Source organism: Molothrus aeneus, chromosome 26 (assembly GCF_037042795.1).
Source record: "Molothrus aeneus isolate 106 chromosome 26, BPBGC_Maene_1.0, whole genome shotgun sequence".
Classification (NCBI taxonomy): Eukaryota; Metazoa; Chordata; class Aves; order Passeriformes; family Icteridae; genus Molothrus; species Molothrus aeneus.
In genome coordinates, this window is record NC_089671.1 from 4,045,493 (window position 1) to 4,060,718 (window position 15,226).

At 40.9% G+C, this 15,226-nt stretch overlaps 1 protein-coding gene across 2 annotated transcripts in view; it reads left to right on the plus strand.

Annotated features, from left to right (window-relative positions):
• The window catches only part of TEX2 (testis expressed 2), a 46,320-nt gene that overhangs the window by 9,677 nt on the left and 21,417 nt on the right, over window positions 1-15,226 (plus strand). For both annotated transcript variants that reach the window (XM_066565956.1, XM_066565955.1), the window contains exon 2: window positions 8,606-10,260. In XM_066565956.1, coding sequence (XP_066422053.1) covers window positions 8,632-10,260 — 1,629 coding nt within the window. In that variant the 5' untranslated portion in view covers window positions 8,606-8,631. The remainder of the gene's footprint in view (window positions 1-8,605; window positions 10,261-15,226) is intronic.

Here is a 15,226-nt window from a genome sequence, read left to right on the forward strand (position 1 = left end):
GAAATGCTGGTAATACCTTTGTCCATTCATTTTTTCATGGAATCCAGTGACAGGAGAGACCATTGCATGGCATGGAGTGATTGGCAGGACTGCCTCTCTTAGGTGCTGGGAACAATTATTTTAAAGAAACTTTGCAGAGAAGTTTGACTTTTGGATTGAATTACTTTTGTCCCACCTAACTCAAACTTGATGGCAACTCTTAAAAAACTTGCATGTTTTGAAGTCCTGTTTATCGGCCTTGTCCTAACCTTTCCTGTCCTTTGGACCTTCTGGGGAGTATGCTTGCAGAAGCTTCTGAGAAATCCTGATCTGTCATAAATGCATTTTCTGCATTTATCAAAGACACTTTTCCTTGGGTAGCTGAGATGCAAGGAGGTGAAGAACTGTAATCAGTGTGCCTCTACCAGCAGTTAGTTCCCCATGTTAATGTTTGCAGCTTGCTCTGTATCTTCAGCTGCCTTCAGATAGTTAATTCTCATGTTTTAAGTACAACTGCCCTTCTAGTTAGGTGTGAATACTTTATTTGTGTTAAATGTAGCCCTCCTCCCTTCCCTAGACAATTTAAGCTTTCTGAAAATAGCCTTGCTTTGGTTTGTTGTTCTTGTTTCGGTTTGTGCCAGCTGCCTGCTCTGCAGATCTTTGCCTGTTTTTGCTAATTGTTTATTTTATTTGAAGAGTTATTACCTTGCTTCTTAGGGATGTGCTAGGTCTGAAACTAAATACTTCTAAGTATTAAAAGCTTGAGTGCTATTTAATAACACCAGAGAATATCCCCTTCTGTAATTTTGAAAGCATCTCTGAGACCTGAGGAGACCATGATTGTGTACTGTGTTTTGTCCTGTCAGCTTAAAAAGCCATGAGGCACCTTGCATGCTAATCCTCTGCAGAACATGAAATGAAAGTGAGGGCTGTACATAAGAAATATGAAATTCGATTGATCATTCAAAATCCCCTGATAAAAAAAAGATGTCTTTTGATACCTGTGGGTAAATCTGTAGATTCCATTTCTTTTTTACTAATCTCTCATAACTACATTTTACATGGGGACCTAGAGGTTGAGTTACTAATTGGTGCTGCTCCTCTGTGTATCTGAGTCCAGCCTCATGTGGACAAACCTGTTTCTTTTTAAAACCTTTTCATATGAAGGTGTGTAATGGTTGTTTTACCTTGGCAGGTACTGTGACTAGTGCTGTAATTTTTTTGTTAAGGAAATGAATGTAAATGTAAGAAGAAGTCTTTGAATACTCACGTGCTACCTGTTGGCAGTTCTACCTATTGATGTGCATTTGCACTGGGAAAAAGAGCCTGCAAGACAATTCTGATAAGCCCTTTTTAATTTAGGATTCAGGGCACCTTCTTGTACTTAATTTTGGAAACAGGCTTTTCTCTAAGTCACTCGGTCAGAATTTCCCCTAAAGATTTCATAGTGACCTTTAATTTAATCGGAGATGTGGGCAGAGTTTTCAGCTGTGGATAAATCCACAGAGGTTTTAGATAATCTTTTATCAGATTAATGAGGAGGTGATTTTTTTTTTTTTTTACTGAGATAAGAGAGCAAGTTACAATTCTGCACAGTTTAACCTCACCATTTACCCTTTCCACTGGGTGTCATTTTTTTCATGTAGACTTTTGATGCGTTATTATTATAGAAATCCAACATGTTCTGCTGAGATGTAGAACTTGTGCAGCACCACAAGATTCTGATGTAGACTCTCCTCCCTTTTAGAAGAGAGCAGATGCAGCAGTTATGTATTTATTGCTCAGAACTGTCAGAGCATTGTTGGGTTTTGAGAACCCAGCAGTTTGAGGAGAGTGGGAAAAGCTGGCTTTAGGCTGGCTCTGAGTTTGCCCTTGTTTTCATGTGTCTATTTCTGAATCCCTTGCTGCAGAAATTTCAGATCTAGGTCTGTAAACTCGTCTTTTTCTGGGGCATTTCTCTTCTCACTTATGGCCAAATTAGTTTTTTAGGTAATTTTGATGCCAGCAACTAGCTACCTGGAAAAACCACATATTTTAACATAATTTTAAGGACAGCAATATTTGTTATAGGAAATGACTAAAACCCCAAAATCTGTGGTGGAGGGTGAGAGGGTGGGATATGGTGGTGGTTGGTTACAATTTTATTTTGTTCTAGAAACTAATGAAAGGTCCCTTTGAACTGTTCAATGTGGAGTGCTTTGGAAGGAAAAGGTGCTACCTGTTGCTTGCAATTACAAATAATAAACAAGAATATAGTTCATAGGAGGGGAACATGTAAATGGAGAAAGTATTATGTATGTACTAGCATCTTTATTCATTCTTATTGTGCCAACTGGGAGTAAATGTTCTTTAATATAATTATACTCTGGTGCAGTTTGAATGTGTTCCAAAGAGCAGAGCTTTGTCTAAAAACTTCTTTTATTTCTTCTGTTAGGGAAAGTGTTGGATTTCTTAAAAGTACTGCTTCACTTCAGCCTTCAGAAAAATCATTAAATAAGAAGAAATTAGATTTTTCTGAGTTTCTGGAGAACCTTTAACTGCTTAGCTTTTTGTGTTTGTTAAATGGGACTGTAGTGAAAATGTTAAAGTTTTTGGTAAGTGGTGTGTCATGGAAGGAGAATAGGAAATAATTATTATTATTCTTTTATCAGTAAAGGCAGGGGAGCTAATGTGATAGCTGACCTTTTTTAGGTCTTTGGGGAAAATGTTCATATAGAATACACTCACTTAGCTAACATTAAACAATTTTTGCTTGATTATTTTTGAAGTGTTGTAAAGATGAGCTTGGGGACCTCAGCAGCAGCAACAAAATTCCAGTAATTTTGTCTGCAACAAAATTCCAGTAGTTTTGAAGACTCCTTATTTGCCATTGCAATTTTACTTGACTTTTCTGTCCTGGACTTAAAATGACTCTTACTCATCTCTTTGATAGGTTTATAATTTTCATTAAATGTATAATCTCATTGATAAGACTTTAACATTTTGCCTAGGATTCTCTTTTTAAGTATAGCTAAGCATACTTAAATGGAGATTATTTAACTTAAATTTTTCTGAACTTAAAAGCATTTGCACAAACATATTTGGGTTTTTTTAATGATGCTCAGAGAGCTCCTGCTGGAGATGTTTTAGCTCTCACCAGCTTCGTTGTGCTAACCTGGGTTTCTCTGTCAGGGTATGTGCTGTGTGTGTGTGTTGTGATCCCTGGTGGGTGGCACCATCAGTTTTGGCCATGACCTGGGATCGGCTTCTGCTCAACACATTTAAAACACAGTCTTAGTACTTGATGTTGGTGTCAACTTTTTCATTTCTGCCCTTGGATTTAAAACAGGTTTTGTTGCTTTTGTTTTTCCCCCACCTCTGTATCTCAAATCCAGTTGCATGAACTTGGAAAGGGAAGGGAACTTCCTTCTTGTTCCTGATGGAAACTGAGCTCTGAAGCCTTATCTCCATCCAGGCTGGGTAACTGGATCCCTGACAGGAAGGTTTCACAGGGCTATTGTGTGATAGTAATTACCAACCCTGGCTCTGTAGTTCATTTAAAAGTAATGACTAGTGGATGTAAAAGGAACAATAGATGTTAACTATGGAATACATTAACTCATGGAGATGCCAGGGGAATTTAATTGATCATAATTAGAAATTTGAATGGGGATAGGAAAGAACGTTGAATTTTGCATTTTGTATCCCTTCATTTTTTTGTCTTTTATGATATAGATCTGCTGAATGAGATGAAGTCCATGTGACAGATAATGTCCCAGCAGCTGTGCTCTCTGCTTCAGGGAGGGCATTCTGGGCTAAATGGGAATTGGCTTTACTTCTGTGGCAAAGCAATACTTTTCACTAATATTTTGCTTCGTTTTGAAGGACCTGAAATGAAGACTTCTTGCTCTTAACAGAAAATTGTGTCTGATGCTGAGAGCTCTGTTACTTATTTTAATGAAGTACAAAGAATTGCAGCAGTTCTCCCACATATCTCAGTGTTGGAAGGCAGATACTGCTTGAGTCTCTAGTAAATCAAACAGAATCTAGAATTTCGGGGAGAAAATATGAATTTCAGATCATATTGCCTTGTGTAGGTGTTCCCTGTCTGAGAGAGATTTAATGTGCTGCTGGCCTGGTTTGGAACATGGCTGTAATGTGTTAGTGGGGTCCTTTTTCTGTTAAAATAAAATCTCTCACTCCATAAGGAGGCTGCAGAGATTGTCTAAAACAAATATACTGCTGCTTCTTCCTGCCAAATGAAGGGTAGATTTAGAGTATGAAGTTTTGAGTCTGGCACTTGAAAATTACTGTCCTGTAACCCAAAATGATAAAAAAGGCCCCATGAATCCTGAAGAACAACTGGGTGGTTTTCCCAGTCTGCCAAAGCAGTTGGATGAGTGATGGCCCAGAAAGGTTACTGGGGAAACAGAGGCATAACCAGTGAGAAAGATCTTTCCTGTGAGCAGCTGTGGCAATCTGCATGAAGTTGAACTGTAGCATTATCAAATTCATTGTTTCCTAAACAGCATTTAGGACTTGGACTTCTGGTGCAACTGACAGATACAGGGGAAAGTATTGCAGTGCTGTTTAGTAACCTGTGAGGCTTTTCCTTTACTTAGGAGGAAAAGAATTTCTGTTTTGTGGAAAACACATTTTTTTGGTCTGTGTTTAGTAGCAACAAAAATGCAAGTGTTGAACCTTGTTGCACATTTTTCTGAAAGCATTTTGCTAATACAGTGTGCTGTGTACCATTTCCCCCTCATGAAGATGTTGTAATAAGTAATAGCAATGTGATGGGAGTAGTTGGCTGCTGCAAAACATGTGAATTTAGTTACCCAATCCAGCCTGTTTCTCCAACTAAATGATTATGACTAAGTGTGGTATATGCAACTTTGACCTTCTAAGTTAGTTCCTAGTTTGCTGCTTTGTTGTTTCAATCACTTTCTACATTGTTAATGTGAAAAGAATTGCTTTGCTGTGTAAAGTTGGTGGACAATTGTCTGAGGCTCTTGGATGGGCTGTGTGTTTTCTCAGGGCTGTGAGCAGGGGCTTTCTGGGGCACAGCTGAAGGAGGGTGGGGAGTGTTTGTCCTGCCGGAGAAGGGAACAGGGGGGTGTTTATGGGCAGAAGGACACATTGCTGGGTGCTTGGCTCTTCCTGTGAACTCCCAATCAGTCATTCCTGGGAAGGAGCACAGCTACTGCAGTGACACTTAGAAGAGTGCCGTGGCCTAGCCCGCAGCTGGCCTCTCCCTGGGTGTCCCTGTTTGTCACCAGGTGCATCACAGTGTGGTGGAGGCGTGTTGTCACCCGGGCAGAGACATCCTCAGCTCCAGCCCTGCTGCCTGCCTGCTCACAGGAAAGGGCTGGGGGAGGAATGCTCTCTGTCCCAGGCAGCTGCACTCCCTGTTTGCCTGGCTCAGGGCTTCCTGTTGATGGAGCTTTAAAAGCAATGCCTGTAGGTGAGGATTATAAACTGCTCTTCTGTGGGAGACGGGGATGCAGTGCCTTGAGGTCAGAAGTGGAAATGGCAGCAGTTGGTTGGCAGCTATCTCATTCCACCCTGCAACAGCATTCAAAATTCAAAGGGGGAAAGGAATTATTTTCTGAGCAGCCTTCTTCCCTTCCGGGTAGAAGTTCATTTTTTGGATCATTTGAAGCCTGAGAATGTAAGACTGTTACTCAGATCTGCCTGCCACATAAATAAAACTGATACCTTGCATCTTCAGAATCAACAGAAAAACCTTGAAGAGGCAGCCAGAGAATGGGGAATAGTGTGGCCTTCAAAAGAAGGACCAGTGAAAACCTGTGTATCTTCAAGTACCAATATAATCTGCAAACAATCAGTTTGGAATTGTGCCACTTCAGATATAGAGGCTAGAACATCAGGTCTTCAAAAGCTGGGAGAGGAGCTGAGGAGTAGGGGAAGGAAATGAGTGAGGAAAATGTAGCCAGAAATGAGTAAGAAGTGAATCTGTTAAAATGATACAAGAGTTGAAAATGTATGGTTGAAGAGCCTGATGAAGTAGCTTTATCAAAACCTAGCAACTACAGAAAGACCTGTCAAGGAAAACTTCTCAGCATCTACTTTGAGAAGGAAAAACAAAACAAAAGCCCAAATCCTCTACAGTAAAACAGAGATTGTGTTCAGGAACGGATTGAAAACATGCTCTTTTATATGACATAATTTGTGGTACAGTAACGTGCTTGAGATAGGCAAATACTGGTTAATCAAGAATTTCCTTCCTTTCTCTGTTAAGTTAATCATGATGTTAGGAAAATCTTGCTTGTTCAGTAAGCAGTAAAATCTCTTTTCAGTACATTTGGTGTGTGCAAGTGAAGTTCATCTGTTTCAGGTCATTAGCACTGCATTAGCACAGCATGGCAACTGGTGTTTAAACACCAGCTAATTAATGTTCAGTGTAAACACAGTGTGCTAAAGAGCTATCCAAACCCACGGAGTTCTAGCTGATACAAAATGCCACAGTGAAAATGCTATTGGGGGATGGGAGGAATTGCTAATCTTTTTCTCCTGCTTTCCTAGATTATTGATAAATTATTAAGGCTGAACAGCAGAAGAGAAAGGGTCAAACTGATGCCAACAGCACTGTGTGCAAGGGGGATTTTGTCATTTGTGGGGTTTTGATGTTATTTTGTTTTTTCCTTCCTTTCCTTCCATCACTGAGCTGTGATGGCTCAGTGACCTGGAAAACGTGTAGGGTTTTTGTACTTTCAAATTTTGATGTTTTCATTTTGCAGTTTCACAACTGGGCCAAAATATTAAACATGTGTGATAGCTGATGGCCCAGCACTATGGAAATGAGGTTGGATAGGTATCTTGTCTAGTAGTATTTTTTCCCCCTCTCCAAAATAAATTTGGGTGTGTTTGTCCAAAAAATCTGGTATTTTGCAGTCTGACCTATGTGAAACAGAGCCATGTCTGTGGTGGACAGCAGACAGAAGCATGGATTCTCTCTGCTGCTGGTTTCCAGGTGTGCTAATCCAACAGGGAAATGAGACACCAGATTTCTTAGCAACCTTAGCACTCACCAAGTTATACATACAGGTGACTGATAACTGTACATGTAAACCTCAGTAACTGAGGGTTCTTAATATTTGGGTAAATAACTACTTGATCCACAGATGTAGTAAGAAAGGGAACAACCTACTGAGCCCCAGGTGGGCTGGAGGCACAACTCCATCACTGAAAGGAACTCTGTTAATGCTGCTGCTTGGATGGGTCAGATGGATTTTGGGGAGGACAGAAGAAAACTGTTCCATGGTAAAAGCTGTAGTCAGAAGTGACCTTTAGAAAGAATTTTTGTTTCCTAAGCAGTCATCTGAGCAAGGGTGAGATGTCAAGTGAAAGCTTGATCAGGGTCTGAATGTTTCTTTTGGTTGTTTGAACCCAGACTGGCTCCAGGTCATATGCAGCAGAAATGAGACTTAAAACAACAAACAACCAAACCCTGCAAATGGAATTTCTGAAGGCTTTGCACGAAGCAGGTTAACATCAGGCCCCTTCTGTACAGCCTGCTGGGGAAGTTCACAAATGCTGGAAGAAGCAAGGAATTGTCAGCAATTTAGGAGCCATAAAATGGACAACTGTAGTGTGTAGGAAGTTGTGGACAGATACTTGCTCTGAATAAGCTGTGTAGCAAAGATCTGCTGGTTTAAAATGTTTAACCCAGCTTAGTTTAGTGACAGGTTAAAAAATGTTTACATGAGCAGCTCTGCTAGGAAGTAGAAAGGGCTACAACCTCCAGCAGGATGATGATGCCGAGCAGGTGGCACCAGCTTGCTGCATAATACAATCTGATATCACAACTGTTTGTGAAGTGCAATTTCTTCACCACCACATAATCATTCTTCTGAACTGCTCTTTAAACGTCAGCAAAGGTCTCGCATTAATTCAGCTTGACAGTTTGATTACAGCATTTTAACAGCTTCTGAAAAATAATTCAGTTACTGAAGTGGTAAACTTGCTGTCTTGGCAGTGGAGATAAAGTGCTGCCTCCCAGCTGGAGAAGCAGAGCTAATCCTGTAATTCCTGGTCCATCTCTGTGTATGGTCACCAGTGCTTTGGTTTAATTGCATGCTATTTCCTCTCCATGTAAATATATGCTAAGTTCACTTTCATGGGTCAATAAAATGCTTAAATAATGTGCTCCCCACACTATGACCTTTACATATTTATGACCTTGCTTTGAGTTTCAAATTTTCTTTATTTATAAGGTATAAAGCATTAAGTATTGCATGTAGAAGGGTTAGGATTAGGAGTGAAATATTTCAGTGTGTTGGGGTGGGATGGGGCTCTGGAACTCAGAGGTACATCTGGCAGGGAAAATAGAAAGGTGGTGCTTCAGAGATGAACTGTAATTTCAGGGTACTTGAAGATAATTTTAACAGCCTGGTATGTTTTAATATTGCCATTTTGTGGTATGTGGAAATATCTTATGTAGCACACAGCAACCTACATCTGTAACTTTCAGCATAGGCTTCTCCTGCTTCTTGTTTTATTTTTTTTGTGTAAGTTGATTTGGGATTTTTTCCTACGTAAAATTGTGTTTGACTTAATGCTTGAAAATAAGGGTATTTGAAACAGGGGAAAATGCATTTAACGTGGTGTTGTGTTTTCTTGCCAGACTCTGACACATCTCTGGAACCTGCAATGACAAGTCGGAACAGTAGCCATGCAGACAAAACTGGTGAAATGTCCTCAAAGCAGTCAACACCCAAAGTGCAGGTCCAACGATCTGTCTCCCGAGAAACCATCACAATTCATTTCTCTGCATTTGGGAAGGAGGAAGAAGAGGAGGAAGAGGAGTTTAAAGAGTTTCTTGATGAGGAACTAGATGACCAAAGCATTGTAACAGCACTTGAAGCCAAGGAAGACCTCTGCTTTGAGCATACCGGCCATGACCTTTTTGGTCCAGCTACCTCGCTTAACATGGCCAACTCTGCATCACCGCTGTCCTCATCGCCTGCAGTTCTGCCAGCTGCAGAAACTGTAAAGCTGTTGGACTCTTCTTCCCCATCCCAAATACTCAGTGCAGTGCCACCAGTCCTGTCGCCATCGTCACACTCGTGTCACACATTTGGCTCATCAGGTGCACCAGCACCACCTGTGGAACAGAAATCCAGTCTGTCTTCCCCATCGTCATCCCCTTCCAGGTCAGTTGTCTGCTCTAGTGGCTCATCCACAGTTTCTAGTTCAAAGCCTTTTAAGGGGTTAGTCAAGTCCTTTTCAACAGAAGTGGAACCAAAAGAACCCACCCCACCGATGCGACACAGACACTTAATGAAAACCTTGGTGAAATCTCTGTCTACAGACACTTCTAAACAGGACTCTGAAGCTGTGTCTTACAGGCCACCTGACTCAAAACTGAACTTGCATCTGTTCAAACAGTTCACTCAACCTCGAGCTACAGGTGGTGATTCTAAAACTGCCCCCTCCTCTCCATTAACATCCCCCTCCGACACTCGTTCCTTTTTTAAAGTACCTGAAATGGAGGCTAAAATTGAAGATACGAAAAGACGCCTTTCTGAGGTAATTTATGAGCCTCTTCAGCTGCTCAGCAAAATAATGGGTGATGAAAGTAGTAGCCACAGGCCCAAAGCCTTATCTTCAAGTGCTTCAGAACTCTCAAACCTTTCCAGTTTGAATGGCCATTTGGAAAGCAATAACAACTACAGCATTAAGGAAGAGGAGTGTGATTCTGAAGGGGATTTCTCTGGGGGTGGCTTTAACTTGACTAAGAGCAATCACTCAAGAGGGGCAGAAGAACATGCAAAAGAGATGGAGACCAAAAGCTCTCAGTCTGCAAGCACAAAGGATGTGGGGTCAAAACCTTCACTTGTACTTGAAAAATGTTTGTTGTCTGCACTAGTGAGCAGGGAGGATGAGGAGTTTTGTGAACTGTATTCTGAAGACTTTTTCTTGCTAGAGGAAGAAAGCAAAACTGATAAACCTGCTGAAACTGTGGTGGAGCCTGAGATGACCGAGGAAACTGTTACTATGCTCAGTAGTGAAGATGAAAATACTCTGGATGTGCAACAGTCTGAAATACCAGTGAAAACTTTATACTTATTAATACTGTTAGTCTATGCTTACCTTATTATCCCGCTCCCTGGCTATTTAAGTGGACTTTTACTTGGAATGGCCCTTGGATTTATGGTAGCTGTCTGTGTGATTTGGCTTCTTATTCCACGTTCTCATGAGTATCTCAAATTGCATAAAAGCATGAAAAAGCGATGGAATACAGGAGCTCTGGACATCAAAGAACCTGAAATATTGAAGGTGAGGTCCTGGCATTTTGTGTGTGTGTCTGTGTGCATTATTTTGGGTAGAAGGAGTAAACTAGATTTATCCTGAGGGTGTAAATGAGCTGAAATGTCCCCACTTGTAAATAGTTTTTTAGGGTCAACTCACTTTGGCAGGGGCACAAATGGTTTAGTATTCAAGAATATGTAAGACTTTGGTGTCTTTAGGGATTAGTAGAAAATGGAGTTTCTTCAAAGTAAAAGGGCAAATGGCTTTGCTGATAGATTTGAAACAATCCAACTGAAATACTGAGAGCAAGCAGTGTCAAAGTTTAGTGTGTACAATAACATTTGTGCTTGAAGCTGTGTCTTGGGAGATGTATTTTGTTTCTGGGATATTTTGTCTAGGCAGTAATTTGTCTGGTCTGTTCATAAGCAGAGACAAAAGCATTGTGTTCAAGTAGAGCATAGAGTTGGAGAGCATATGGGTCATCCTCAAACATGAGCTAATTGAAAAGGGAGGAGGAATTGCAGTTCAGCAAAATGTGTCTGAGAGCTGGGTTTTGAATGAAAGTTTGTCCTCCCTGCTCTCTGCCCTCCAGTTGCTGTTGTTGAGATATTTCAAGTTTGCTGTCGCTTTGTGTGCCACTTTGCTGCCTGTCCAGCTGTGATCCACCCAACCCCTCTGTTCCTTCAGTGCTTCTGGTCCCTGTCCTGCCCTCCTAATCTCCATCTGTGATGAATTCAAATAATATTTTCCCAATTGCAGAATTCCAAGCAATAAAACATCTACTGGTTTCTGATGTGCAGCAGAAGCATTTCTGAGTGCTGGTGGTGTAACCTTCACTTGATAGCACATGCTGATCAGGGTATTTGTGGAGGCATTCTTTGTATTTGTGTCAATATTCAACTGAGCTTTTTTGAAGGTGCATCCCCAATTGTAACAGCACAAAGGTTTCATGAGTTTAAATTCAGATGGGTATATGCTGTAGAATCTATAATGTATTGATGGCTAATTTCATGTATCTTTAGGTAACTGAAAAGTTAGAAAAACAGAATATAAAACATTACTTTTGTTGCATAAACAGTGGTAATTGCATGTCTAGCCCTTACTCTACCTTGGTGTTCTTTTTTTTTTTGTGAATGAGACGAGTTGTGGTTATTATTTGCTGTAGTGAATTCAGACTGAGCACTCCTCTCTGCCCAATTGAATTACCTGCTACTCCCACGGACAAATTGTTACAAACTTTCACTTCAGTTTGGAGCCAAGACCCTTCCTCCATACTTGATAGCTGATAGAGATCCTGATGTTCATTATTGGCTGGTGTTAGGCTGTCTCTGAGATGTCAGCTCTTATTCAGGAACATTTAAACTATATTTTAATGCTTTTGTTGAGGAGTTACATCTTATGAAAATGGCTGTAGGCAAGAAATGAACAGTGCAGAGAAGTCTGCATAAATGTAGATTAATGGTTTTTATGACCTGATGAGTATTTCTTGTGCCCATAACACAGAGTAATTGTCTTTAATATGTAAATGCTTCAGGAGTTTACAAACCAGCTCAATGCCCATATTGTAGTGGAACATGATGTAATATGATTTAGCAGATTGCAAGTTATTATTCCCACTTCAGACAACTGTCTTCTGTTTGCATCTATCAAAATGAGTACTGGACAGCTTAGATCCTCTGGAAAGGATCTGAAAAGGCAGCTCAAGACTTAATCTGTGACAAAACTCAGGGGAATATAGGAAAATCAAACCTGATGCTCTTGCATAAAGATGTTCTCTTCAGAACTTGTTGGTCTGGTATTCTGGCCTGGACTGCTGTTGTGCAATTATGATAAATGCTCTGAGTAAGATGCCTTCATATGGGGCTCCCAGAGCTGGGATTCTGCCAAACTGTTGCCAAGTTATTTTTGTACAAGTATGTGTGCATTCTTCCCATGTAAACGTTGTTTGAGAAGTTTGCATTTCCTAGGTTTCAAAAACTAGAGCAAAATTCCCCTCAGCAATTGCTGAAATACTTGAACAGATTATTGTCTCCCACAAAACTGTTTTAACTGGTTTTGGCAGTGGGAAAAAGTAAATGCCACTTGTGCTGGTAAGTGTGTGTTTCTATAGGTGTCTGTACTTACTTCAGTCAAATGTCCTTGGTACTGGGGAAAAACATCCCCCCAACCAGAAAATGCACAAAACCCCTGCATCTTCATTGCATGTTTTTGTATCTGCCTATTCCCTTAGTTTTCAGTTCTCTGGCTTCCTTCTTATCTTTTTCTTTTTCTTTCCCTGCCCACATTTTTTCCTTCTTTAATCCATTAGTCTTTTCTAACTTCCTTCTTGGCCTTTCAGCTCTGCATTCTCTTGTGTCGTGCTGACTGATACAAAAGGTTTTAAGTAACAGCTAAAATGGAAATTATATATTTACCCTTTCTATTAGAAAGAACTTTTAGGAGAACACAGTGGCAGTGCCTGCTGGAGAAATGGGCGCTTTGAGCCACAGTGTACAGAAAGAGGAGGCTTTTTATCAGCCTGGTATTCCTGACCACCATCCAAGGGATTTCATGTTTGAGAGTGGCCTCTGGCAGACAAATGTTTCTTCCAGTTAAGGTGATGGTTGCTTCTCCTACCTCAGACCTTTTTTTGTGCCTTTGGATTCCCTGTGAAAGAAGCTCAAAAATGCATTCTATTTTTCCCTCATTTATGAAGCAAAATACTATTGAAGTATTATAAGATAGTGGTAATAAGAGGGGTAGTAATACAATTGTGTGATTTGAGTGATCAACAGTCTTGAAAACATTTTGGTGCTAAAGCATTTGATTATATCATTTAATAATAATGGCTATTAACCAGTTAATATCACTAAGAAACTTTAGGGACAGTTTTAATCCAGATTTGGCTTGTATTGGGAAAGTGGCATTTGCTGATTCTTTTATTTATGTATTTGAAAGTATCATAAGTAATGATTTTAATTTATTTTTACCCACAGGCCAGGCTAGGTGCCCCCAGCCCTCTGGGTCCTTCATAAGGATATTTTGCAGTTCTCCCTATCCTCCCCTCTCAGGTTATGTTGTAACACACCTGAGACCTTAAATAAGTAACACTAAAAAGTTGGTACCTACAAGGCCTTTTACATGAATTATTCTGTTGAACTGCAGTTTGGATAAAATATTTGGAGCCTGGAGTCAGGAAAGAGGAAAACTAAACTGAGGAGGTTTTTAAAGCTGTTTTTGCCATGTCCCATGAGCCAAGTGTTCCCAGGTCTGGAGCAGTGGCAGCAGCTGTGGATTGGAGCTGCACCTGAGCTGGGAAAGCCGTGGTGCTGCCCAGCCCAAGGAGCAGCTCCGTGGTCAGGCACGTTCTGCTTTCAGCTGGGAGTGTGGAGCAACTGCTGACCTTTAGAAATGGAGATCACAGGATCAGTGTAAATGGCCAGCAGCTGCACAGTGGCATATGACTATGGTCATTGTCCTCCCAGAATTACTAAATTTCTTATTTTAACAACTTTGCTGGAACAGAGAAGACCTATCCTACAGTCACTCCTCTCCTACACAAGGAAATCCATTGTTGCTTCAGGAGTTTGGGAGAATTAATCTGTTGCTAGCACGTTATGGTAACACAATTTCTCTGTTTGGGTGCATTGCAAAACTGTTTCCATGGGCTGTGAGTCTTTTGTTCCTACTTGGTTTAGCAAAAAGAGAGGTGGAGGTAATTCTGCTGAAATTGTTCTTAAAGTGCAGGAACTTTGGAATGACTCTAGGGGCTTCTTGGATAAACTTCTCAGTGTTTTTTAAGCTAGGTGAAACAACTTAGAGAACTGAAGATCACTGAAGTGAGAAGGCAGGTGGTGTTGTTACCTCCTTTAACACTGTTAGATAAAATTCCTGCAGCTGCCACAGATTTTCAGATTCATTAATGGAGCAAAGAATCACCATTTAGTGCAGCATTAACATTTTACTGTCAGCCATGCAGTGTATCTCTGTAACAAAATAACATGAAAATTGAGTGCAAAGAAGAAACTTCATCCTTAGAAATTAGAAAACTAAAATTTTGTCTAGAAGGAGGGATTGTAGTAATGTTCTGTCTCTTTTGTCCTGACTGTTGTCTGAAAATAAAACCCCAAATACTTAAACCTGAGCTTGATTCTCCAGTTGCTGCTAACGTGGTGGTTGTGCTGTGTTTGCACTTCTGTTGGGTTATGCATGAGCGGGTGTGAGAATTGTGTGTTTGGCAGACTGTACAGCTAATCAGTTGGTTTGAACTGGAAGGCCTGGGCACATGGTAGGGATCAGAAAAGCAGGAGGGATTTTTACTTACTTTGGCACAGGGAAGTCAAGATTTTGATGGGTAAATCACTCCTTGTTTTCATCACAATTCCATCTCCAGCAGGCCGTTAAAGGAATGTCGGGTGCAGTCTGACCTTCCTTCCTGGGTACCACATGTACCCATAAGTTTCCAACCTTTCTACTGAAAATAGAAAGCTTATTAGACTTAGAGAAAGGGCTCATGTGACTAAGCTTCCCATAATGACCCACTCTCCAAGCAGCCCTTTGCTCTGTGCCAGCTGGGGTGGTATTGGCTGAATGGCCTTCCAGGAGAAGGCAAGAAACTTCTGAGGCAGCAAATTCCCATCTGTACATTTGCCTGGCTGCAGGCTCCAGACTTTGTCTGAGCTAGAAATAGCTTGGAGATCTGATGGGGGCAGGTGGGAGTTGCTCCAGAGATCTGTGGGCCATATGGATATTCCAGTTCCTGCACACGGTGGCTTTGGGCAGCTCATGTGATGTTCTTGTGCTTCAGTACGTCCAGCTGGAGTTCCTGGCTGAAAATTAATTGCTGTCTGCTCAAAGATGTCTTGGCTAAATAATTTCTAGGAAGGAGATGGGATGTGCCTCAAACCTACGTCATCCCTGGTGTGCAGTTTGATGGCTTGTAGAAAACTCTTCCTTGTGCATTGTATTTCCTATTTGGGAGTTGTGCATAACCCACTGTAAGCAAAAAAACAAC